This window comes from Nycticebus coucang, chromosome 12 (assembly GCF_027406575.1).
Source record: "Nycticebus coucang isolate mNycCou1 chromosome 12, mNycCou1.pri, whole genome shotgun sequence".
Taxonomy (NCBI): Eukaryota; Metazoa; Chordata; class Mammalia; order Primates; family Lorisidae; genus Nycticebus; species Nycticebus coucang.
This window is the reverse complement of record NC_069791.1, coordinates 102,363,643-102,387,742: the sequence shown is the minus strand read 5'-3', so window position 1 is coordinate 102,387,742 and position 24,100 is coordinate 102,363,643. Positions and strand designations below refer to the sequence as shown.

At 45.7% G+C, this 24,100-nt stretch overlaps 1 protein-coding gene and 1 non-coding gene across 11 annotated transcripts in view; one reads left to right on the top strand and one right to left on the bottom strand.

Moving 5' to 3' along the window:
* RBFOX1 (RNA binding fox-1 homolog 1) overlaps positions 1 to 24,100 on the bottom strand; it is a 2,283,260-nt gene that overhangs the window by 2,067,121 nt on the left and 192,039 nt on the right. For 9 of the 10 annotated variants that reach the window (XR_008373346.1, XR_008373347.1, XM_053556410.1 and 6 more), the window contains exon 2: positions 11,481 to 11,519. The exons of the other annotated variant lie outside the window; for it this stretch is intronic. Coding sequence is in view for 7 of the 9 variants with exons in the window: in XM_053556410.1 (XP_053412385.1) it covers positions 11,481 to 11,519 (39 nt within the window). In the remaining 2 variants the exon portion in view is untranslated. The remainder of the gene's footprint in view (positions 1 to 11,480; positions 11,520 to 24,100) is intronic. 10 annotated transcript variants of the gene reach the window in all.
* On the top strand, positions 10,097 to 10,203 carry LOC128562845 (U6 spliceosomal RNA). Its single transcript, XR_008373545.1, has one exon. It is a non-coding gene; the product is annotated as a U6 spliceosomal RNA (small nuclear RNA).

Sequence of the window (24,100 nt, the reverse complement as noted above, 5' to 3'; positions counted from 1 at the left end):
TGAGGAAGAACAAGCTCTTGACCTCCTGGGGGCTGGGCTCAACCTTGGATGTTGAAGACCTGTCTCTGCCACTGCATCTGAGGAAGCAACTTCGGGTTCAAGGAATGTTTTAGGAAACCCAAGATTTGTCTGTCCACCGTGAATATGGATAACAGGGAAGAATAATTCTAAGGAACTAGAACCCCACCTACAGCTCAGCCCGTGGGAGGGAGCGGGGTATATAAATGCTTTTTCCCCCTCTTCTCCTTCCTCCTATAACCTACTATGGCTCCCTATTGCCCACATGCAACCAGAATCTCAATCTTGGCATGGTTCTGGAAGAGAGGCCTTTGGAATCACAGACTCATGGGTTTAAATTGCATCTCCACTCTCTCCTAGCTGTGTGGTCTTAGGCAAATCACCTGACTTCTCTGTGCCTACCATCCTTGTTCTAGGGAAGGAAATGAGCAACAAACAGGCCAACGGGCCAATTAAAAGACAGCATCAAAATTTCACAAGTGCCATAAAGGAAATCAGAGGATAAGATGTCCCTGGTGTGGGCTGGGGGTGGGGTCTCTCTGAAAAGGCGATATTTAAACTGTGACCCTATTTTTATGTACTGGAATAAGGCATGTCTTGCCCATTGTGGGAGCCATGGTCCCAGCAGGGAACAAATGGCATGCTCAAATTAAGATAATTTGTGAGGAAATTAATAAAGAGATTATAAAAGTATGGGCAGCAAGGGAGTCACCAGAGAATACACTGCTCTGGTGCGAGAGACAGTAAGTCCCAGCTCTTCCCAGAGAGGGTTGCCTGAGAGGAACAGAGATTTTTAGCTTAAGCAGAGTATATAAACACCCTTTTGCTCCTCCCTCCTCCTATAACTTACTGTGGCTCCCCATTGCCAAAACCAGAAGCCAATGGGTGAGGGCACTTGGTGCTGTGGTCTACACAGGGAAGTTCCTGAGGCACAGCACAGGGTACAGAGAGCAGAAAATTGGTCCAGAGAGGTAATCGGATGCCACCCAACTGTTTGCCCTTCTGCACGTCTGAATCTTGGGCTGGCATCTCAGAGTTGACTGGCACTTCTAATCCTGCATTCCTAAGGCCAGCGAGAATTACCATGCATGTGTTTTATGCGTACCTGTTTAATTCAAAATGCGCGATGATTCACTAAACACTCTTCTTGCAAGGGGCTTTCACAGTCTTGAGCATTAGACATTCCAGGTAATCAATAACGCTGCAGCTCTGACTTCAAATTAAATAACTTCACATTTATAACCCATTACTGGAAGGCACACAGGGAGTGCCCGTTCCTGGAGCCCTCCTTCCTCTCTTCTTCCTCTGCTAGCCCATCCGGCAGCTTGATCGGACAGTGTGAATATTATCTGGCTTTTAGAAATCAAACTCCCTTTGCTAGTCTAACCTAAATTGGCATGAAAAATGCCAAGCCTCTGAAATTTACCCCTCCAAGCTGAGCCCCCAGAAGGATGTAACATTTGGCTGTGGAATCAGGGAATGTTTGGCTGCCTTCTCTGTCACCTGCTCCTCCAAGGGAAGTGGAGGCATAAGGAATTTCAGCTCCATGCCTGGTGGATTCCTTGCTCCCTCCCATTGAGCTGCTTAGACAAAAAGGAATGGTCTCCCCAAAGTGGGGAGCCAGGAAGCCCACCAATGACAGCCACATTTGAGGGTCCTCCAAACTGAACTGTGCGTCATACCCTTTTCAGCGAATGAAAAATGTCACCCTGAAAGGCCCAAGGAGGACCATGGTGCCCAAGCCAGAAATTTCCTTCGTTTTGCAATTTTGCCATTCTATTGAAGGTCTTTTCTGTTGTCAGAAAGCTGTGAACCACCCACAAGAGAAATCCACCCTGACACACCAGCCCATCAGAACAGGGACAAGCTTGGGGTCACATGTACCCTGGTCCCCAGACACAAAGCTTCACAATGAAGGTAAGTGAAAAGGCACTGACTAAGCATGGAAAACGATCTAGAGAAAATCAGAACGAGCCCCATTAGTTGTCCAATCCCAACTCAGCATCCTGTAGATTAAGAGAAACAGCCAGTGCAATTACTTCAATCACTTATGCAAAGTAAGATCGGTTCCCAAATTGGAAGTGACAGTCTGGGCCACCTGGTAGGGAAGGCAGCCTGTCCCCAGGAGGGGCTGAGTACTTCTCTCTTGGCTCTTTGGGTATTTGAGTAGTTGTGAGATAATCATCATCAAAATCATTATCTCCTTCACCCATCACATCCACCAATGTAGCAGGGTGCTGAGCAAAACTTTTCATTGCCCCTGAAATCTGTTCCAAGGCCCTCAGCTAAAAAAAAAAAAAAAGCAGGCCCCAAGTACCCCCAGGATTTGAAAGACATCCCTCATAAGGGTTGTACTTGTGCGGTCAAAGGTATTGGGGGGCAACCCACTTAGGAAAATGGGTCCTGCCAGCAGCTGACAGCAGCACTCTATTCTTACTCAAATATTCCCCAAGGAGTCTTACTTATCCTCAATCCAAAATACCTTATCAAAGCATGTTTTCCAAATCCCTATACAGAAATAACACGATTTTGCAAAGTTCAGTACATGCTAGGTGGCTAGATGGAGGGGTAGACAGTTCTGTGAGATTAACTGAGAGAACTAGACTAAGAAAAGTTAACTGGGAAGGCTGCGTGGAAGAGGTGAGACTCCAGCCATCTTTCAGGAAGAATTTGTACAGAGGAAATAGGAAGAACTTGGAGGTTAAAGGAAAGGTCTGAACAAAACCCTAAGGTAGGAGGAGGCGCTGGGGATTTACATGGGGTTAAATCGAAGAGCTTCAGAGCAAATGATAATACTAAACATGCACCTTGTCCTCACCAGGTGAACACCAGACACTCTCTGAACGCTTCATTTATCTTACTTAGTTTAAACCACACAACTCAGTAAGATGGGCCTGGTTGTCTCAGGGAGAGCCAGGGCTGAGCTTTGGATGGAGACCGATATCTTCAGAGACCATTTCCTTGACCACAGCACTAAAGAGAACTGAGCCCCAGGACCAATGAAAACAAGGCCAATCCAACAGGCAGAGCAACAGCATTCTGGAGCCTTTCAGAATCTTGCTATCTTAGGACCAACAACATTAGCCTCCCACACTTGGAGCCTATAAGAGACATAGAGTCTCAGGGCCCACCCCAGATTGACCGAATCAGACTCTGTATTTTCTTTCCAATCTATTTTTTTAATTGACAAGTTAAAAAAATTGCACGTACACATGGTATGCGACGCGTTGCTTTGATAGAGGTGTACGCCGTGGGATGGCTACACCCAACTCTGTGATGTAGGCATCACCTGGTCCTGCATTTCAACAAGGGCCCCCAGAAGCTTCCTCCTCATATTACCGTGTGAGTCTGGGCTCAGTAAGGTAAGTCCAAGACAAGAAAAGAGCACTCTGGGTGGACACAGAGTAGGCAAGGCAGGAGCCTCGATGAGCTGCTTGGTGTAAATACGTTTCTCAAAGCCACATACACTTGGCGGTAGTCATTCTGAGAAAGGAACAAAACAGTCATGGATAGGAGAGAGAGCTGGGTCCGAGGACTCACAGCTCTGCCATCTCCACGAGTGTGGCCATGGGCAAGTTGCAAAATCTCACAGGCTCACTGTCCCCATCTGAACAGCGGAGGCAAAGAATGGTTCTTTGTTGGGTTGCCACAAAGGTTAGGTGAGAAATTCTCTATATAATGGTTGGCACACTGACTGCTAAATATTAACTCTTCCACACACACAAACGTTACCTACTACTGTGGACTATGTCCAAAGTATAAATTATTGATGTTAAGCTGGCTCTCCAGGTCCTGATTAGTGACCAAGCCTGGGAAGAAGTTGAAAGGAGACGCAGAAAAGTACAAAGCTGAATTTCTTCACCCTGCCTGGATGGAATTCAAAGAGACCATCTCATTCCTGACTTTGAACAATGGAGACACAAGGGTACAGCATCCTTCTCAGCAGAACTTAGAGGCTTAACTTAAAGCACATATAGAATTAATAGGAGGATGCCTGCCTTCAAATCAGCAGGTGAGAGTAAAGCAAATTAAATTGACTCTGCAGAGCAAAGAACAGAGAAAACAAATGAAGCAGCAGGGAGTCTTCATAAGGAATAATTTTTTAAATGACAGAAGATCAAACGTGTATTATGGCAAATGCACTTGTACTGTGCTTCTCCATTAAAAAACGAAGATTCTCAGCCCGGGTGAATAACAAAATCCATCCATATTCTACTTTCAAGAGACACCTACATCACTTGGAAATTTTTTAAAGAGAAGGCATCAGTAAAAGGATATGTCCAAACCCACTGGAACCAAAGTAAGACTGGAGAACCGCACTCATTTCAGAGAAGCCCAAGGCAGGATGTGTTACCCAAGCTCAAGATGAATCTTTTATGCTAATAGAAAGTTCAATCTGTAACCAATGCTAGTCACTAAATACCCTTCGTGAGTCAAATGACATGGGCTCACAATAGACAAGGCAAAAATTTGACCAATATCAAGAGAAACAAACAGAAATACAGTAACTCTGGGAGATCCTCACCAAGCTATCTCATATAAAATACATATCTCATATGGGTGTGTGTGGGGGGGGGGGTGTGTGTATTATTTTGGGAGGCCAAGGTGGGAGAATTGCTTGAGGCCAGGAGTTCAAGATCAGCCTTGACAATAGAGCAAAACCCTGTCTCTTCAAAAAAATTTAAAACTTAGCGAGGCATGGTAGCACATAACAATAGTCCCAGCTACTCAGGAGGCTGAGGCAGTAGGACTTTTTGAGACAAGGAGTTTGAGGCTGCAGTGAGCTGGGATCACGCCACTGCACTTCAGCCAGGAAAACAGAGCAAAACTCTCTTGAAAAATAATAGACCCAAAGCTCCAGAAATACAAAATTAATAATACTGTCATACAGTAAACACACCTTTACTAGTGTCCAAGGGGGAACTTCAAAATTACATACTAATGAATGCTCAAGTTAGGCCTTAATGAAGTCCCATCAGTAGGTTCCACAGTCTATATTCTCAGCCTACTGTCTTATATAAATGAAACTTTTTTTTAAAGAAAGAAAGTTTGTGACAAGTTCTTAATGCTTAGATATTCATGAGCACCTTGACTGACGGTGTAGTTGAAGAATGGGTCAAGTCTGAGTAATCCCAGATGGAGCAATGTCAAATAAATTCTTACTTGCTTTGAAATATGGTCACAAACTCAGGAAAATGCAGCAAGATGTGCCCACTTGTCCATTTCTCCATCCATCATCCATCCATCTATACCTTCTGTACCCCTACCAGGAACTACACAGGTGCAGAGATTCAATGAAATAAAAAAAATAAGATAAAATTGAGAACTTTACAGACCTCCTCCCCATGCACCAAAAAAACAGGGTAAGTAAACAAAGTAATTAAAAATACAGGTTCAGTGATGAGCAATGAGTCATGATAGGGCAACAGGAGTTGTAAGGGGTCAGCTGAGATCTGTTTTTCACTTGGCAAATACTGGATGTTCATTGCGTGCCATGCCCAGGAGCTGTCACAGTGAACCGAACACAGCTCTCGGGCAGCTTTTATTTTAGGCAGGGAGAGAGAATCAAGGAAATAAACATGAGAAGAAGAAAATAATATTGCAGAAGGTGCTAAGTGCCACGGGGAAGATAAAACGGGGTAATGGAAAAAGCAGCTTGTCTGGGCCAGGACAGCCCTCAGAGGCTCCCCAGGCAAGATCTGAGAGCCTTAGGGACCAGGGCAGGACCAGAGGCAAAACCAGAACGGTGACCCCGGCCTAGCTCTCACCAAGCTGTGCAGAAAGTCTTGGTACTTTGAGCAGGTCGTTCCATGTGGTCCAGGTGTCTGGGGAGTCAGACATTCTTCCACACCAGAGCTGCCTATACAGGAAGGCTAGCAGCTTCCACGAGGAATCAGATGGTGAGTCCTGCTCTTCATTACATGGGTGATTATAAGCTGACACTTGCTGAGCAGGAAAGAGCATCCTTCTGTTAGGAAATGATCACTGAGGGGCCCGTCCCAGCCTCTCACACAGGGAGGATCCCGTGAATTTACAAACAGCTGATGAAAGGAGGCGAGACCCAGTCCAGACAGGAAGCCCAGAAATCACCCTGAGAGATAACTGAGGTGCCTGGCCACTGGGAAGGAGAGTCATTTTTTGGCACACACACCAACTCTCCGGCTTCCTCAGGCTGCCTGGAAAAGAGCAAATACTCTGAAGTCAGTTGGAGCAGAGTTTTTTAATCCATCACTCTCCCTAGCAAGCTGGGTGACCTGGCATGATAGGAGGGTCGTTTGCCTCTCTGAGCTAGAAGCTACCTGCTTGCCAATGGGTTTAATCATAACCTTTCTTGGAGTGGGTATGGGGGGATGTTGGGAGGATTACATGAGGTGACACTTCTAAGGTCCCTGGAACACAGTAGGTGTTCAAGGAATGACAGACCCTCCTCCCCAGGCGTACACACGCCTCTCAGTTGGAAGCTCTGGAGGGGGGAGGAAGTGAGAGAGGATAAAAGGAAGGGAGCCGCCAGCAGCAGAGGTGATTACGATCCCCGGTGCTGCTGGCAGGGAGCAAGAGAGCTGTGATAATAAGATTCTCACCCTGTTTTCCATGACGGGCGAGTAACAGAGACATGAGAACAGAGCATCCGTCAGAACTTACAGAGGAGGCAGACAAGGCAAGGTGATCAAAGGAATAAATCCATCGCGATTGAAAAACACCCTGCCTGCTTTCATCCATCTGGGAGGTGACGCAAAGACTCATACTCAGGCCAAAAACATACTTTTTCCTACCCCAGCGCAGAGTGGGGCTGCAGGCATGGCAGGTTCCAAGACAGAACCCCCCCTTGAGGATAATAAATCTTCTCCTCGGTCTGGTCACATCATCTCACCAGGGCCTTGATTCCAGCTCTGGGCTACGCTTCAGAAATACACCACTGCCAAAGAGATTTATCCGTTTTAAAAGATCAGAGAGTTACTCCCACCAAAGCTAAGGCACGGAGCAAGTGTGACCCCTCCCAGGTCCCCCAAGACAGTGATAACACTCAGAAGAGGGCACCTGGGGAAGTTTCTCCCTGTGTCCCACCTGCCAGGGCCACCTTTATCAGCATCTCACCCGAGATGCACCCCATCTCTTACTTCCCAGCTGCCAGCCAGCTCGGGTCCTGGCCCCCCTCCGTATTGCATCACCAAGCATCCCTCCCAGGGGAAAGGATGAACAATGACACACCACAGATTCTTCAACCCACATTCTGAAATACTAAGAAAGCAGGGACGGAAAGTTGGTTAAAAAACAACAATCCCCTTTATCATCTGCTTTGCAAAATGCTGGTCCCTGGGCCTCTCTCCCGGGGGAAGGGAATGCCAATTTTTCAACACAATTCCCACCTCCTCACACACCACCAAAACTTCTTAGCATCATTGTGGGAGGGCTATGTGGGTCTGGGAAAGCCAGAACTGTAATGAAGTTAAAAAAAAAAAAAAAACTCTCCGTGCTGTGCCCGTAGTACAGTGGTTATGGCATCAGCCACATACATGGAGGGTGGCAGGTTCAAACCCAGCCCAGGCCAGCTAACCAACAATGACAACTGCAACAACAAAAAAAATAGCCTGGCATTATGACGGGCACCTGTAGTCTCAGCTACTAGGGAGGCTGAGGCAAGAGAATTGCTTAAGCCCAAGAGTTTGAGGTTGCTGTGAGCTGTGACACTGCAGCACTCTACCAAAGATGACATAGTAAGACTCTGTCTCAAAAAAAAAAAAAAATCAATCTCTGGATACATGGATGCCCTGGGAGAGCCCAGAGATCCTCTGGGCAGAGGGGGATGTTTCCATCTTCCATCTGGAGATGGACAGAAGGGGGTTCAAATCCCAGCTCTGCCACTTAACAGCTGTATGACTGTGGAACAAGTTACCATACCTCTCTGGGCTTCTGCTCCTCACCTCACCCCCACAGTAGAAAAAGAGAGATTATGAGCCCTAGTGTACCCAGGGCTGCACGGATTTGGGCTGAGGTGTTATCACATGGCTCAGAGTTGACACCCACTGAATTATTATTATTATTTAGTCAAGTTCTTTGTCAGCCCTGAAAGATACAGACAGAGAGAGAGGAAAGAGCACATATGTGTGTCTGGGTCAGTAACCAGACCCATCAACTAACCCATCAACTAACCAACACAAGCAAATGACCCAGCAACTGCACAGATTTCCCAAAGGTTAGAGGTCGAGGGGCCACCGTAGAACGAGAGGGCACACCAGGGGCCAGGAGCAGACAAACCCAGCCTGCCATTCTCTGTCCCTCCTACCCCTTTTTTGCCCAGCATGGTACACAGACAAGAACATGCAAATGGGGCCCGTAGCCGCCTGCAGGGCGGCACGGATGGAAACGTGGGCCCAGGGCCAGCCTTTCTTTTAGGCTTCAGAACCCAACTCTGCCCCTTACTCTGGCAGCCCTTGGAGAAACCCTGCTGAGTCTGTTTCCCTTTATTAAAACAGGATAACAGTTTGGCAGTTCCTCGGAAAATTAAACCAAGAATTACCATACTGCCCAGTGATTCTAGGCAGACACTCACAAAACTGAGAAACAGGGACTCATGCAAGTGCGTGTACACAACGTTCACAGCAGCACGCGTTGCAACAGATGAAAGGTGGAAAAACCCAAGGGTCCTCCATGGATGAGAGAATAACAAACCATGGCCTGTCCTTACAGTGGGATTTTATGTAGCCACCGAAAGGAGCAAGGTACCGATTCACACTACAACACAGATGAACTTCAAAAACGCTACAGAAAGGGAAAGAAGCCAGACACGAAACGACCACATACCATAGGATTCCACCTACGTGAAGCATCGGGAAGAAGCAAGTTCACAGACATGAAGGTAGATTAGAGGATGGACGGGGAGAGGAATGGGGAGTGACTACTTCAAGGACACGGAGTCTCGTCCGGGTGTGAAGAACAGTTCTCAGAAGCAGGCAGGGGTGCTAACTGCACAACACACTGAAAACCACTGAATGGCTCACTCTAAAAGTGGCTATTTAACATTATGTGAATTTCACCTCTAAATAAATGAATAACATGAAGAGGGCAACGGTGGCCCCATCACCCATGGGTGCAGGAGAAGAAATGAAATTATGTGAATGGGACACACAGCATGATTCCCGACATTTTATAAGCACCCAACATTTACTTGGGTGCATCCTTGCTCTGCTGGCTGTTAACAGAGCTGACCCCCTCCCCAAGTACCCCAATAGTCCTAAAGACCTTCCCTGCCTATCAAGTGCTCTGGGGGTCAAGTGCAAGTGTTGGCTCAGAGGCTTCCCATAGAGCAAGAAGACCCCAATATGCTCCCAGGAGTGCAAAATGCCTAAAGGCAGCCGCACCTAGGGAATTCTGCTGTCTGCCCTACGCTCCTGAAACTGGCAGCAGAGGAGGCCACCAAATGGCAGGTGCCACCGTGTGCCTGCTCTGCTGACCAAGACAACCTCCACTGGCCAGATGCAAGGGAGCAGAGGGGCTCAGGCTGACCACAACCCAGGCAGACATCTGCCAAGAGGACAGGCAATGCTATAAAAGTTTTCTGTTCTTTTATAGCCACTTGGCTAAGGCTGAGCTAAGTGGCTGGGCAGGAAGCCCAGTGAAGAAATAGTGACTTCTGTCGGGAGATAGACCCAATCTTCCAGGATATCACAACTTCCTACTGTGTCCCTGATAAAGCAGCTAAGGGTGACACAGAGAGGACTGGAGTCAAACAAAAGGCATCTACTAAGCATCCCATTCTCAGGGTTCATCCAGGCTGCAGCAAAGCTCAGTGGCCCCTTCCTTTCTAGGGCTGCATAATACTCCGTGTGCGAGCTCCTCACATTTCATGTCTCCATTTATCTGATGATGGACACATGGGCTGCCTGCACCTTGAGGGGTCTCATGAATAACGTTGCTGTGAAGATGTGTGTCCATGTACTTGTCTGAGATCTTGTTTTTAGTCCATTATGGGTCTATACCTAGGCAGGCTGGGCCATGCGGCAACTCAATGTTCAACTTTTTGAAGAAACGTCAATCTGTTTTCTAAGTCAAAGAAGCCAGACACAAAAAAGCCAGTCAGGTGCTCGCTTCAGCAGCACATATACTAAAATTGGAACGATACAGAGAAGATTAGCATGGCCCCTGCGCAAGGATGACATGCAAATTCGTGAAGCGTTCCATATTTAAAAAAAAAAAAAAAAGCCAGTCAGTACTGTGTGATCCTACTTCTTTGAAAAATTCAGACTAGGCAAATCATAGGGACAGAGAGGAAATGAGTGGTTTCCAAGGGTGGGAAGAAGGTGGATGAGGAGTGAGCTCTTCACAGGTTCGGGGCTGTGCTTGAGAGGGATGGGAATGGCTCAGAATCAGACAGAGCAGACTGCACAGCACTGTGACTGTACTAAATGCTACTAAACTCTTCACTTTAAAATAGCTAATTGTATGTTGTGTGAATTTCACCTCAATAGAATTTGTTTAAAAGGCAACTATTGAAATGCTTTTACCCATAATTGGCAGCCAAGAGGGGGAGCCACCAACAGTGGCAGGAGGAGGAGGAAGAGGCACAGGGCAGGCCCTAATCACCTCTCAGATGACAGCAGTCATAGATCCCAGCCTAACAAAGCTCCTTGCGCCACTTAAATCACCTCCAATCCACTCGAGGGCTGGCCACACACTCCTCTCAAGTCCCATTACATGGAAATTTTACGTATGTAATAAAAGATGCTGCCTCGACACTAATCTTAGGGAAAAAAAATTTTTCTTACATTTGTATTAATTTTCCTTCCCAGGTTTTAATTGAAGAGTGGATACAGCATCACAGGGGAAATAAAATCTTACTTCACCTATCTGAGGGCCATGTGGCTTCATTAGAAATTACATTAGTTCCTCATTAAGCAACAATAATAATGTAAAGTTGGAATCAATTAAAAAAAGAAAAAGCATTGCCCCAAGGTATAGATCCGTTTGGTTCAATTATAGTCTTACATGGCCAAGCGCTGGTACCTCCAATGCTAATAAAAATGTGGTATGATGCTGGAAGAGGTGGGCTTCCTTCATTCACATTCAAAGCTTGATGATGTAACAGAGGCAAGCACATGATTCCCAGGAAGTAAGAAGCTGTTTAACCACCCACCCACCCATAACCCATGCAAAACTGACCTCATCTCTAGAGCTTGTACAGTAAGGATGCCAAGTATGTAGGATCTTACAAGCCTGATCAACTAGTAGTGACTGTCCTGCATAATAGTTGAATAGTGCTGTGGTTGATTATAGATGTCTGCCTCAAGCACCAGAGTAGCAGTATGGCTGTGCATTGCAGGTTTGTGCCAAACCTCTCCTAAGCTGCACCCTCTATGTGGGTGTGCTGAGTTGGCACAGTAATAGGACACACAGACTTTTTTCTGCCTCTTTCATTGCCATCAGACTTAACAAATATCCTAGGTCAGGACTAAATGAGCGCTTACCTGCCCTTCGACCAGGCTGTATGGCAGGGACAGCAGATCCTGCATGAAAAAAGCACAAAGACAAGAAAGGCTGAGTCAGGCGCTGAAACAATTGCTTTTGGTTTGTTTTTCTCTTAAGTGTGATAACTGCATCCTTCAAAAGGGAATATTTTGTTCATGCATTACAAAAACATTCATTGAGTGCCTAACACATGCCAGGCTGTGTTGTGGGCTATGCTTGTTTAACAACAAACAAAGTGACAAATCTCTGCCACAGGGCAGAAGAGAGAGAGGAGAACACAGCAAATAAGGAAGCCAATAAATAACCAATAAATGAAGATGCTATCAGATGACAGTAAGTCCTAGGATCATAACAAGATGAGCTATGGGATACAGAGTGGCTGGTGCTACTTCAGATTAGTAGGTAGGGAACAATGAGAGCAGAGTGACAAAAGGGGATAGACACATGGAGAGATGGCAGGCACAAAGGCCCTGGGGCAGGCACAAGTGGATAAGGACTGGAAAGAAGGCCAGAGTAGCCAGGGCCATCATAGTCATTGACAGGAGAGGCAAAGAGATGGTATCAGGGAGGCAGACAGGACCAGGAACCAGATTGTGTCCAGCCTTCAAGGATGAGACAGAGTCTCTGTGTTTCCCTAAGCAGGTTAGGAAGCCATGGAAAGATAATTCTCTTTTCAGAAAACACCCCAGCTTCTGAGGTAGGATTCCAGTGGATATCTGCAGAGACTCTTGCTGCCTCCAAGAAGACCTAACTCTATGAGTTTGCTCAGATTTGAGATTTGAGAGCTGCAAGAATTGCCCCCTCTTCTCCACCAGGACCCAAACACAACCCAGCACTCAGGCGTGGGTCATCTCCCTTCCCCAAATGTAGCTTCCATGGAGTAGACCCACATGTCCTTCTCCATCTCAGAAGGCTGAGCCAGCTTCCTACACAGGGAAGGCCCTGGGTTAGTCAAAAGGGACACAGCGAGTTGCAGACACTTGTGTGAGATGAAAATTCAAGGGCCAGCCTGCCGAAAGCCAAGAACACCTTGTCTTTCTTCCTCTCTCTCACATCTTGGTTTACGTTTCTGCATGTTCCAGAATTCGGAAACCATCTTGACCAAGGGAGTACCATAGCTCCCCTGACATGAGACAGGAGGAGTCACTGCAATCATGAGAACACTCAAGGGAAATTAAGAGAAATCCTGGGGTGTATGGCTCTGAATTAGGGCTACAATTCTGAAAGGGATAAATCCACAAAGCACAGTCTGAATGAACACCTGAGGAATCAGCTGTTCCTCCCACCTCTGTTGAAAGTCTGTGCTGGCTGAATCGTGTCCCCCCCACTTCCTATGTCAGAGCTCCAACCCCAGGACCTCAGAATGTGATTGACTTGAAGACAGGGCTTTTATAGAAGTGATTAAGTCTAAGCGAGGCCATTGGGGTGGCCCCTAATATGATCTGACTGATGTCTTGGTAAGGGAAGAAATGTGTGGGGTGCAGTGGCTCATGCCTGTAATCTTAGCACTCTGGGAGGCCAAGGGGTGAGGATCACTTCAGGCCAGGAGCTCAAGACCCTCTCTTTGCAAAAAAAAAGAAAAATTAGCCAGGTACAGTGGCAAATGCTTGTTGTCCCAGCTGATGGAGCAAGACATTATCTCAAAAGGGAAAAGAAAGGAAGGAAGGAAAAAAAGAAGGAAAGAAAAGCAGGGAAGGGAAGGGGGAGGGGAAAGGAAGGAGGAGGGAGAGGAGAGGAAGAGAAGGAGGAGGAAATTTGGGCAAACAAATGGATGCTTAGGAATATAGGGCACAGAGAAAAAAATCATGTGAGGACACACAGAGAATGCAGCTGTCTGCAAGCCAAAGAGAGAGGCCTCAGAAGAACCAACCCAGTTTACACCTTGATCTTGGACTCCCAGCCCCCAGAACAGTGAGAAATAAACTTGCTGTTTAAGCCACGCAGCCAAGGCAAATTCAAACACATCCAGGTGCGAGCAGGAGGGCCTGTGGTCCTCATGGAGTACCCTTCATCTCTTCTTGTCCAGACCCCTGTGCCAGCTCAGGGGGCGTCTCTGTCCTCACACTCAACAAAAGAAGTGTCTTCTCCGTGTGGCTGTACTGGTAGAGCCCAGGGTCAGCACACAAGGCTAAGCAGATACAGAACTTGTTCCTGGGCCCCCAACCCCAAGCCCTCTGTCTGTCACCTCTTCATCCACATCCCTCCCCTTTACCATCTGCCAGCCCCCCTTCTCTATCAGCTCCCTTCTCTGGGTTGAAAATGTATCCAAAGCTCAGCCCTTTAGTAGCCAGAACAACTCTGTGTTCTTTGTTTCCTCTGGGACTGCACTGGACACTGGGACTGGATGGGGACACACGAGGACACAGTCCCTGCTGGCATGACCCGGCTGTCTGGAGGAGGAGCTTACAGGAGGGAAGGAATTACAGAAATGCAGGCCAGCACACAGGTCTGGAGAAGAGGAAGGAGGCTCCTTCGTCCCCTCTCATCTACTCCACAGAGCCTAAGCTCCCTACCCACAAAGACAGCTTTATTGTGCAGCCAGAACCTCCCACAGGACCTCCACTGCCTCCTTAAAGCTCTGTCTTGTCCACTCTCTGACATCTTTTCCCAAGGCACATCCCCTCCTGGCTCCTTTTCCTACACCTATGCTGGGAACCATCTACAATCCCATCCAGCTCCTGACTGTCCCCGTCATCTGGGACCCCTGACTATGCACCTAGTTCCAACTGCCAAGCCAAGCTCCCCCCTCTCCACCAGCTGCACCTCCTTCATCTCCTGGCCCCCAGACAGCACCTCCAGCCCTCCAGCCCTTTCACTGAGCCTGAAGCCTTGGCACCTCCTCTGTCCATCCAAACGGCAATGACATTTGAGCATTGGTAATCTTGGGCTTCCATGAAAGGGCTTTTTGAAACTCTTTATGCATCTTTAACCACTTAGATCTATTCATTCCCCCAGATTATTTTCATTTTATTTTGTTTGCTTAGGAACCCAAAACCTGGTATTGCTGAGCTTAGCTGTTAACCACCAGCAAACGTAGGGGAACGCAGAGCGTATTTTACAGAACTGTCCTTTAGAACACTTGTCTGGATCAGCTTCACTGAACAGTCCCTTGAAAAGCAACAGGCCTTATGGCTCTGTACAGCCCTGCAAACATCCATTTTGTAGTGTATGTGATCCTAAAAACTTAGGGTGCCAGGTGGATGAATGAAAATCAACATCAGCGTTGTGTCCCCCACCACACTTTTCTGAATTACAAATAAAGAGGAAAATCCCTGCTACCCACCAAACTCCCCCCTGGAAAAATAATCCCCGAACAAGTTTGATGTGCCTTCTTCTAGGCTTCTTCTCAAAACATGTACGGACGTACCTATATATACACAGACATGTATACATACACACAGATACACTTTAATTCTAAAAAAAGGATCAGAGTTATAGACTGATACCTACACACTTGCACAGTTTAGCATCAATACCTTTTCCAGATAATTCACATAGAACTAGGTTTCTCAACTTCAGTCCTATTGGAAATTGAGGCCAGATAATTCTTTGTTCTGGGGCCTGTCCTGCCCCCTGTAGGAATTTCAGCAGCATTGCCTGCTGGCCTTTACCCCCGGAATGCCAGCAGCACCTCCCCCTGCCAATTGTGACAACTGAAGATGTCTCCGGACTTGGTCAAATGTCCCCCCCGGGGGGAGCACATGTTGAGAACCCCTGATGTGGAGCCACCTCTTTCTTTGTCTTCACTAGCAGGTGCATGAAATTCCAGACTGTGGACGCACCACAATTTATTCCTCTGCTGAACAACATTTAAAATCTATTTCAAACGCATCAGAGAAATGTGAAGGTTAAAAAACACTACGCTACATAAAGTACAGAGTCATTTTACTTTATTCCTCCAGTAAGATTTGAACTCGTGGGTACCACGTTTATTTAACGTGGACAGGTTCTCTGTGCACATTTAGAAACCCTATGAGCTTCTTTTAAGTTTGCTGATGTGACCTGTGCAGTGACCTTATCCTACCTGAAGTCAGGAAGGAATGGGCGATCTTCAGTGCCAGAGACGGTATGGGGAGCTGCACCCTCATAAACCCCTGGGGGAGCAGTTCTCAGTGCCACCTTTCTGGTGGGTGATCAGGCAAAATAGATCAAGAGCCATCTGCCCTGTCTAGCTATCTATTTCCTGTTCAGTAAAATTGGGCAGATAGCTCCAGGCTGTCCCTTCACTTTAGGCTGGATGAGCTCAGTGAAGCTAGATGGCTCTCAAAGATAAACGTCCAGCCCTTCCCAGAAAGACAATTAATGAGCTCATAGACTGCTTAAACCGAGATGAAATGTGAGATTAACATCTATCCACCCTGCCAACAGGCTAGCTCTCCTCCTAGCACTATTTCATTAGACACAGCAGAGGAAACCCACTAAGCGCACTGTGGCTATCAAGTCTATTTTTGAGATAATTACAAGGCTTGGGCTTGGAGCCTCTTAAAGGCAGAAATACAGGAAAAGCAAGGATTAAGGCGAACTCTACCCCTTTCTCCTCAGCTGAAAATGTCCCAATAGGCTTTAAAGGGAAGAAGAAAAGAAAAAAAGAACAACATGAAACTTTCATCAGAGGCTGCTTAGTTGCTGCAGGAGCTTCCAGGCCCAAAGTTCTCATTCTGAATGGTGCTCAGCTCGATAATTGGGCACCTGCCCTCAGCGCCAGCCTGCTGGACTCCTCAGCCACCTCCTCGGCTCTCCAAGTCTGGGACAACAAGTGACTCGGGGGAGAGGAAAAATGCAGAAAAGAGAAAGAGAAGGAGAGAAGTTCAAGGAGGGGCAGAAGCTACAGAGTTCAGGGCATGGTCATCGTGCCTCTAATTATACTCTTGAGTTAACTAACTGTTCAACTCCACGAAGATTCAGATGTTGCCACTCCATTCACTGCTGTGTCACCTCGCAAACACTAAGACCACAACAGGGGAAGTCGCCTGGGAGCCAGCTTTCTCCTTTCAGCTCCAGCCTGCAGTCTCCTAGAAGGCACACCAAGAATGCAAAACCACCGCAGTCCCTTGCAAATAAATAACCTGGCTCGCTAGCAGCTACTCTGTCCCTCTTCCCCGTATGAAAAAGATGAGAAACAAAGAATTTCCACTGACACTCCTTCCCTTGTCATTCGTTTCCTGAGCAGAATTTCAACCTTGATGTCTGAGCACGCCCCTTCACCACCCCCATCCTGATGACAAGTGACAATATTTGTAATCGCTACTACATGAAGCTCAAGCAACGCAAACCAGGTGACGTGCTCTGCCCTGGCAATGGGAATAGAACGTGAATTTATCTTTATGCTTTTCCTCCATGCCTTCCTGGTAGGAGACTCTCCATCAGTCAGAGGCATCCTGCTTGCCTTGGGGAGAATTAGTATTACTTTAGCAGGAATGAAAAGAAAAAGAAACAGCATTCGTTCTCTTTGATATCCAAGGGAGGCCAGAGCCAGCATTCCTTGCCCTTTGTGGCAGACCATGTCACCCCAGGTGAGGACCCATCACCATCAGCCAGGAAGAGCCCCCCACAGTCAGCAGCTGCCCAAGAACTGTAGATGGCCCAGAAGGATTTGTACTGAGCCCTGTGCCTTTGCAGAGCCCCAGCAGAATTTCTCCATGTGCCTCCCTTTTCAATGCTGCCCCTCCTTTTTCAAAGGAGACTTAAGGCCCCTTAAAAGATATAGGTACAAATCAAACCACCTTGAGATATCATCTAACCCCAGTAAGAATAGCCCACATTACAAAGATGCGGAGAGAAGGGAACACTCCTACACTGTGAGTGTAATTGGAAACTAATCCAGCCTTTTCAGAAAGAAATAGAGAGAATCCTCCAAGAGCTAAAAGTAGACCCAGCATTTGATCCTGCAGTCCCATTACTATGTACCTACTCAGAAGAAAAAAAAAAATCATTTTACCATAAAGACATTTGCACTAGATTGTTTATCACAGCTCAATTCACAATCAGCAAGACATGAAAACAACCCAAGTGCCCGTCCACTCACAAATGGATAACAAACTATGTGATACACACACCCACAAACACACACACACACACCATGGAATGCTATTCACCCATAAAGAAAGATGGAGACTTTACATCTTTTGTATTAACCTCCATGGGTTTAGAGAACATCCTCCAAATTACCACAAGAATGGAAAAACAAGCATCCGATGTACTCAACACCAATATGAAACTTGCAGATGAACAACAACACTCCCACATAAGAAGTAAAACACACAATTAAATTCAAGTGGGAACGTGGTGTGGTAAGTTCTCACCTACAGGGCACAATGGAAGGGTATTTGGCACACCTCCTGGGTGAAGGGCTCAACTACAACTTGGACTTTTACCTAACAAACACGAACAATGTAACCTAATTGTTTGTACCCACGTATTAATCTGAAATTTTAAAAAATAGTCGATGATTAATACCTGTGGAACTGAAGGCAATATGTAATGATTAAATGAAACAACTTGCTAATGGAAAAAAAAAAGATGTGGCCAGGAGCTGTGGTACAGATGGGATAGCGGTGAGCTCCCCCCACACTCCATGAATTAAAACATGAAGTCCGCACAATAAGACCACAGAGTGGCTATGATTACGATTTCTGCTTCATGGATCATGAGTACAAAAAAATAACATTCTCAGTGTCACAACAGCCAGTGAGCTGAGATTCAAGCTTCCCACGTGATTCTGATTCCCAGAACCCTCCCTCTTTGTCCCCCAGTTCTCTCATACATATAGAGGGTCACACTTGGTGTTGTACAGAAACAAGGACATTTGCTTGCCCTCGGGTAGTTTCCAAGTCACTCAGGAAGGCAAAACTCTGAAAACCATCTGAAAAACCACTAAACACTGACTATGAGACGCTGACTAGACAGGTAACAGGAATTCAGAGCACGCGAGGGGTGAAGGGGACGCATCAGGAAGAGCAGAAGGTGGATGACTCAGGAGACGGGGGCATGTGGACGCTGTGTGGAGGGGGAGGACAGAGGACAGAGAGGACAGAGTGTGATGGACCCACACAGATGCCTACTCCATTGCTGCCCCCACTGCTCCCTCCTAGGGAGAAAAGTGGGACTTTATGCCCCCAGCTCCTCCTGTCTCATCCCCTCACAGCAGAGTCCGTTCAGAGTCATCACTGACTCTTAGGAAGCAGAATCAGAGACCGAACAGAGGAAAACTGAACATAAAAGTGTGAAAAGGAGGCTATGGAACATCTTAGCAGGCGAGACTAAATCGTGCCTCATCATAAAGAAGGAGGAAGAGAGAGAAAGAGGAAGCGAGTTTGGGTTCTACTAGAACTGAAAAGATTAAGGTGTCAGTGGCAGAGATGGAGAAAGGGAGATGGACCCGAGAAACAGTTTAGAAATAGAATCTAGAGGACTTGCTGGTAGGTCATGGTGTGGGTGCACATATGAGCATGTGCATGCATGTTCTGAGAAGCAGGGGAATGGGGGAATATCCTGACCCCTCACTTCCTGACTTGCTTTTCTAGTAGGGTGAGGCTGATTACTAAGCTGGGGAAGAGCTGGAGGAAGGAAAAATTGAGGGGTGGTAAGGGAATGTGAGGTGGACACAAGATGACCAGACATAGGACATCTGAAATGTCCTTGAGACATCCATTTAAAGAGCTGTTGAGAAAGCAAACGGACACAGGAGTTTGGGATTCAGATGAGAGACCTTTCTAGAGGGTTTAGCAAAGTTCTCAGGTGTCTTTCTTTGTAAGAATTCACTTGGGGTCCCACATGACCCCATCGCACTGCATGGGGATGCAATAAAACCCTGGGACCCACCTAGATAGGTGCCACACAGGTGGGACAGGGAACAGCTGACCAGAGATGCAAGTGAGACTAGGTTGTACCTGAAGACTCAGTGCCATATCTGGGTGAGGGCCCACATGAGGTCTCTAAGTACTGGGCCGCACTACATCTTATGACATTACTACCTAGGATGTGGAGACCCAAACCTCAGGAAAAGATGATGTTGACCAGGGACTTCAAAAAAGTCACCCAAAGGTCAGGGCATGGTCTGCACCAGGGAGCCAGGGATCTCCCTGAAGGGAGTATCACACCTGCCCTGGCTTTTCAAAGACACAAGATGTGGGACACATCACATGGGCAAAGTATATGGGAGCATCTTGGTAAGGAGGAAGAGCCTGGGGTGTTTAGAGCTAACTGGTCCTAGCTTCTGTTGCTAGACTAGGATATCCTTTAGCAGAAGGGTCATATCTGCCTTGATCTTCACTACATCCCCCAGATGTGGCTATTCCTGGTACCCATTAGGAACTCAGTAAGAACCCGTAGTATGTGTGGGTAGGTGGGTAGATGGGTGGATGGGCGAAGGGTAGGTATAAGTTCTATCCATACCCCTGGCGCTAGGAATAAAAATAGACAAAATTTAAAAGTCCTTAAAACCCATGTGTCTGGTTGTATCATAGCAACTTGAAAGCACCTCCTTCAAGAATAGGAGATGGTCATAGTTAAGAAAGTGAGTCACATGCCTGGGACAGCCCCACCAAGGCTGTGAGAATTTACACACATCTCCTAACATGAGATAGCACAGAATAGAATAACCTTAGAATAATAATTATACCTGTTTCATTTGTCGCTAATGATAGTCAAATGAGATAATCCATGTAAACTTTATAGGACATTGTATGGCAAATAGTAAGGGTGCAATCAATTATATAACCTCCCACCTGTCCCTTGCCTCTCTCCCCGGCTACCCAACATCAACTGTCACTGGGCTGTCCTGCCCTCCCAGCCATACCACCTACCCCCAAGCCCCCCAAGTCTCTCACCTTTTCTGTGATTCCTGTGGGCTTTAATAATTCATCAATAACATAAGAAACAACTATGCACAGTTAGCACATGCTGGGCTGATGGTGCTAAAGCCTCCATCATCCAACTCCAAGGAAGAGCATCTGGTACTTAATTTTTAAATGCAATATATATTTAATGAAATATTAATATTTAATTCACTTAATGCAATATTTAATTTGATATCCAATGCAAATAAAAATAGTAAACAGATTTATTAATGATTTACACAAGTACTCTCCTATTCTGTTCTTAAAGCATTTTTCTGCCTGGAAAACAATTTTCTACCCCCCAGAAAGCAAATATGGGAAGAAAATCGAGCTGGTTCTTGTAAAGTGGGTCAGTGTTGTCATCCTGTGAAGGGGCTGGGCCAAGAAGCAGAAGCCATGGCTTTCATTTATTCATATAGTTAACAAGGGCATATTATACGCTGGGTACTGGGCTAAGATCTGGTGTGGCATAAGAAGGGGTTCTACTCTTACAGAGCTCATGACTCAGTTGGAAGATGAAATAAAATTCTGTGACAAAATGACTAGGAAGGGAATCCACACAGATAGGGCACTAGCAAGGCGCCTAACCCAGATGTGAGGATGGGCTATCATCAGGGAAGACCTCCTGAGAAAAGCAATATCTGAAATGAGATGATTTGAGAAAGTGGAGGAAGGGCATTCTAGGCAGAGGGAAGAGTTAACTCAAAAGAGGTTACAGATTGGATGTCTGTATGTCCCCAAAACTCATATGTTAAAGCCAACCTCCAACGTGATGGTATTCAGAGGTGTACCCTGTAGGGTGGGGCTGTCGGAAGAGTAGGACTCTCATGTATGGATGAATCCCTTATAAGAAAAAAGGATGTCTCACTCCACCGTACAAAGACATAATGAGAAGGCAGCTGTCTGTAAACAAGGAAGAGAGCCCTCACCAGGAGCCAAAGCAGCCTTCAGCTTCCCAGTGTCCAGAACCATGAAAAATACATTTTTGCCATCTGAACCACCTAGTCTCTAACATTTGTTACAGCAGCCCAAGCTGACTGAGACAAAGGCCCAGAGACAGAGCTGTCCAAGGGGCAAGAAAAGTTCAGGATGGCTGGAGAAGAGAAGTGGGAAGCTTGAGTTGAGGCTGGGCCTCATGAGCCACAGGAAAGGCCTGGACTTTGCTCCAAGGGTGATGAGATTTAAGCACTGGAATTACATGACCAGGGCTGCACTGTAGAAAGGCCACCCTGGCTGGAAGACAGGTCCACAGTAAACACTATTAAAGTAATAATGAGAAGAGAGGTAGCCAAGGCAAGGCAGTGGTCAAAAAATGAGTGGACTCAAGAAATATTTAGTACGCTGATTGATAGGTCTTGGTGACTGAGTTTGTCAGGTGAGAAGGGAAAACAGCACAAGAATGATGTGTAGATTGTTTACAAGAACTGTCCGGTGGGTACATTAGGTAAATGATTTAATCATTGATTCCTTGTTATCATTACTATGGTCATCATCATTGATAATGTCTCGGTGCCACCCTCAGGGACTACACAGAGTGAGCCTATTTCTACTTTGAAATCTGTTCCCCCAAACAAATGTCATCCTTGGGAGGTGCAGACAGTAGTAACAGACAATGTGGGTTCCCTTGGTTTTCCCCTACTCATATCAAACAACCCAACACAACTTTGAAACAAATATTCAGCAATAGGGGATTGATTAAATGAGGTGTAACACATTCACACAAATGGAATATTATGCAAACTTTAGAAATCAGTGCTCCAACATTAAGTTTAATGGCACAAGGAAATGGGCTTAATGTATTGTACATCTTTTTGAGTGTAGACAGACCAATTTCATTTTTAAAATCTTTTTTAAAGAATGATAGATGCCATGATAGTATTAGTTATCTTTTATTTTCTTTTATGTTTTTCCAGATGTTCTAATTTTTTTCACAATGTACATGTATTACTCAAGTATTCATAACATTATGAAAGCAAACAGAACTTATAATATTTAATTTATTCAAAACAGTACCTAATAAAAACCACTGACAGCCTTGGTTTTAATGCTGTATCACCCCAAACATGAGGGATATAGGGATATAGTCAAAGATTAATTATGTCTCAAGACCAACAGACTTTATTTCAAGAACTTATTTCTCCAAAGCAAGGTTCTCTGGCCAAGCATCCTTCACTTTGTCTCCTCTCTCGACCACCATCACAGTCATGCCACCATCTCGCTACCATCCCATCAGGAGGACGGGCAAAGGACCGCCTCTCTCTGCTGTTGAAAATCAATAATGTGGAGAATGAAGAAGGAAATAATGGGTCTTACTCTGTGGGAGAAGAGGATCCAGATGAATAAAACATTATAAAAACATAAGGGAGAGAAGAGAAATCCTGAAAATGTATCTAGTCACCTTGAGTAAGGATGAAAGAGAGAATCCTCCATATTCTCCAAGGCCTACTTCCTGTGGTAAGCTTAAAAGCCAGGTCCTAAATTATTTAATACCCCTCTGATCAAAAGGTGAGGTTGATGCCCCTTGCCTTGAATCTGGGTGGGCTCGGGACCGCTTCAACCAACACAGAAGGGCACAAGTGACACTCTGTAACTTCTGAGGCAGGGTCATAAAAGGCCATACAGCTTCTACCTTGGTCCCTTGGAAAAGTCACTCTCTGGGCCCGCCACCCTGTGGGAAACGCTTTCTTGGAATCCAGCCAGTGCACTGTGGGAAGCAGGTGCCACTAAGAAAGGCTAGGTGAAGGCACTCAGGTTAGTAATCCCAGCTGAGGCTAGCCTGTGAGTCAGCTCAGGCCCTGTACATTGTGGAACAGAGCCCAGGCAACTCCCGCTGTGGCCTGTCTTGTTAGTCAGGGTACTCCAGGGACACGGAATCCATAGAAGATGTCAGTATATGTACATGTATGTATATTTAATACATATTTTGGCACACGCATATATAGTATACATAAGGTATATACAAAATATATATGTGTGTATACACATATGTGTGCATGTATGTCTATATGCAAAGAGGATGCCAAAAAATGTGCACACACTTTAAGAAAGGAAAAAACTGCATTAAAATTGTAATACTCAAGTCATGTTTGACTTCTGCAATTACAAGATAGCAAACGTTATTGGTATATATTGAGTATTACAATTTTAATAGTGTTTTTTCCTTTCTTAAAACGTGTATGCATTTTCTGGCACTCTCTCTGTATATACCCACCCATATACATACATGCATATCTGGTTTGCATATCTGGTTTGCATATGGTATATGAAGTCTGTGCATATATACACACAGAGGGTGCCACAAATGTATACATATTCTATGAGATGTTATCTATGTATTACACGTGAGTATTATAGTATAAACATCCTCTGAGCACCTCTTGAAATTGTAGAAGTCAAACATGACTTGTTCATCTTTTTTCATCAGTATATATTATGACAATTTTAACATAATTTTTTCCTTTCTTAAAATGAATACATATTTTTGGCACCCTCTGTATTATATGTTTATATATAATATAATACATGTGTCATATATATCATATAACATATATAGTATTTTATACATTATATGTGTGTGTGTGTATATATATATATATATGTACGTAGAGAGAGAGATTGAGATTTATTTTAAGGAATTGGCTTACATGATTATAGAGGCTGGCAAGTCCAAATATGCAGTGTGGGTCAGCAGGCTGGAGTTCCAATAGAGCTGATTCTGCAGTTCAAGTCCAGACACTGCTGGGAGAATTCCCTCTTGCTCAAGCGTGGTCAGTCTATTATTC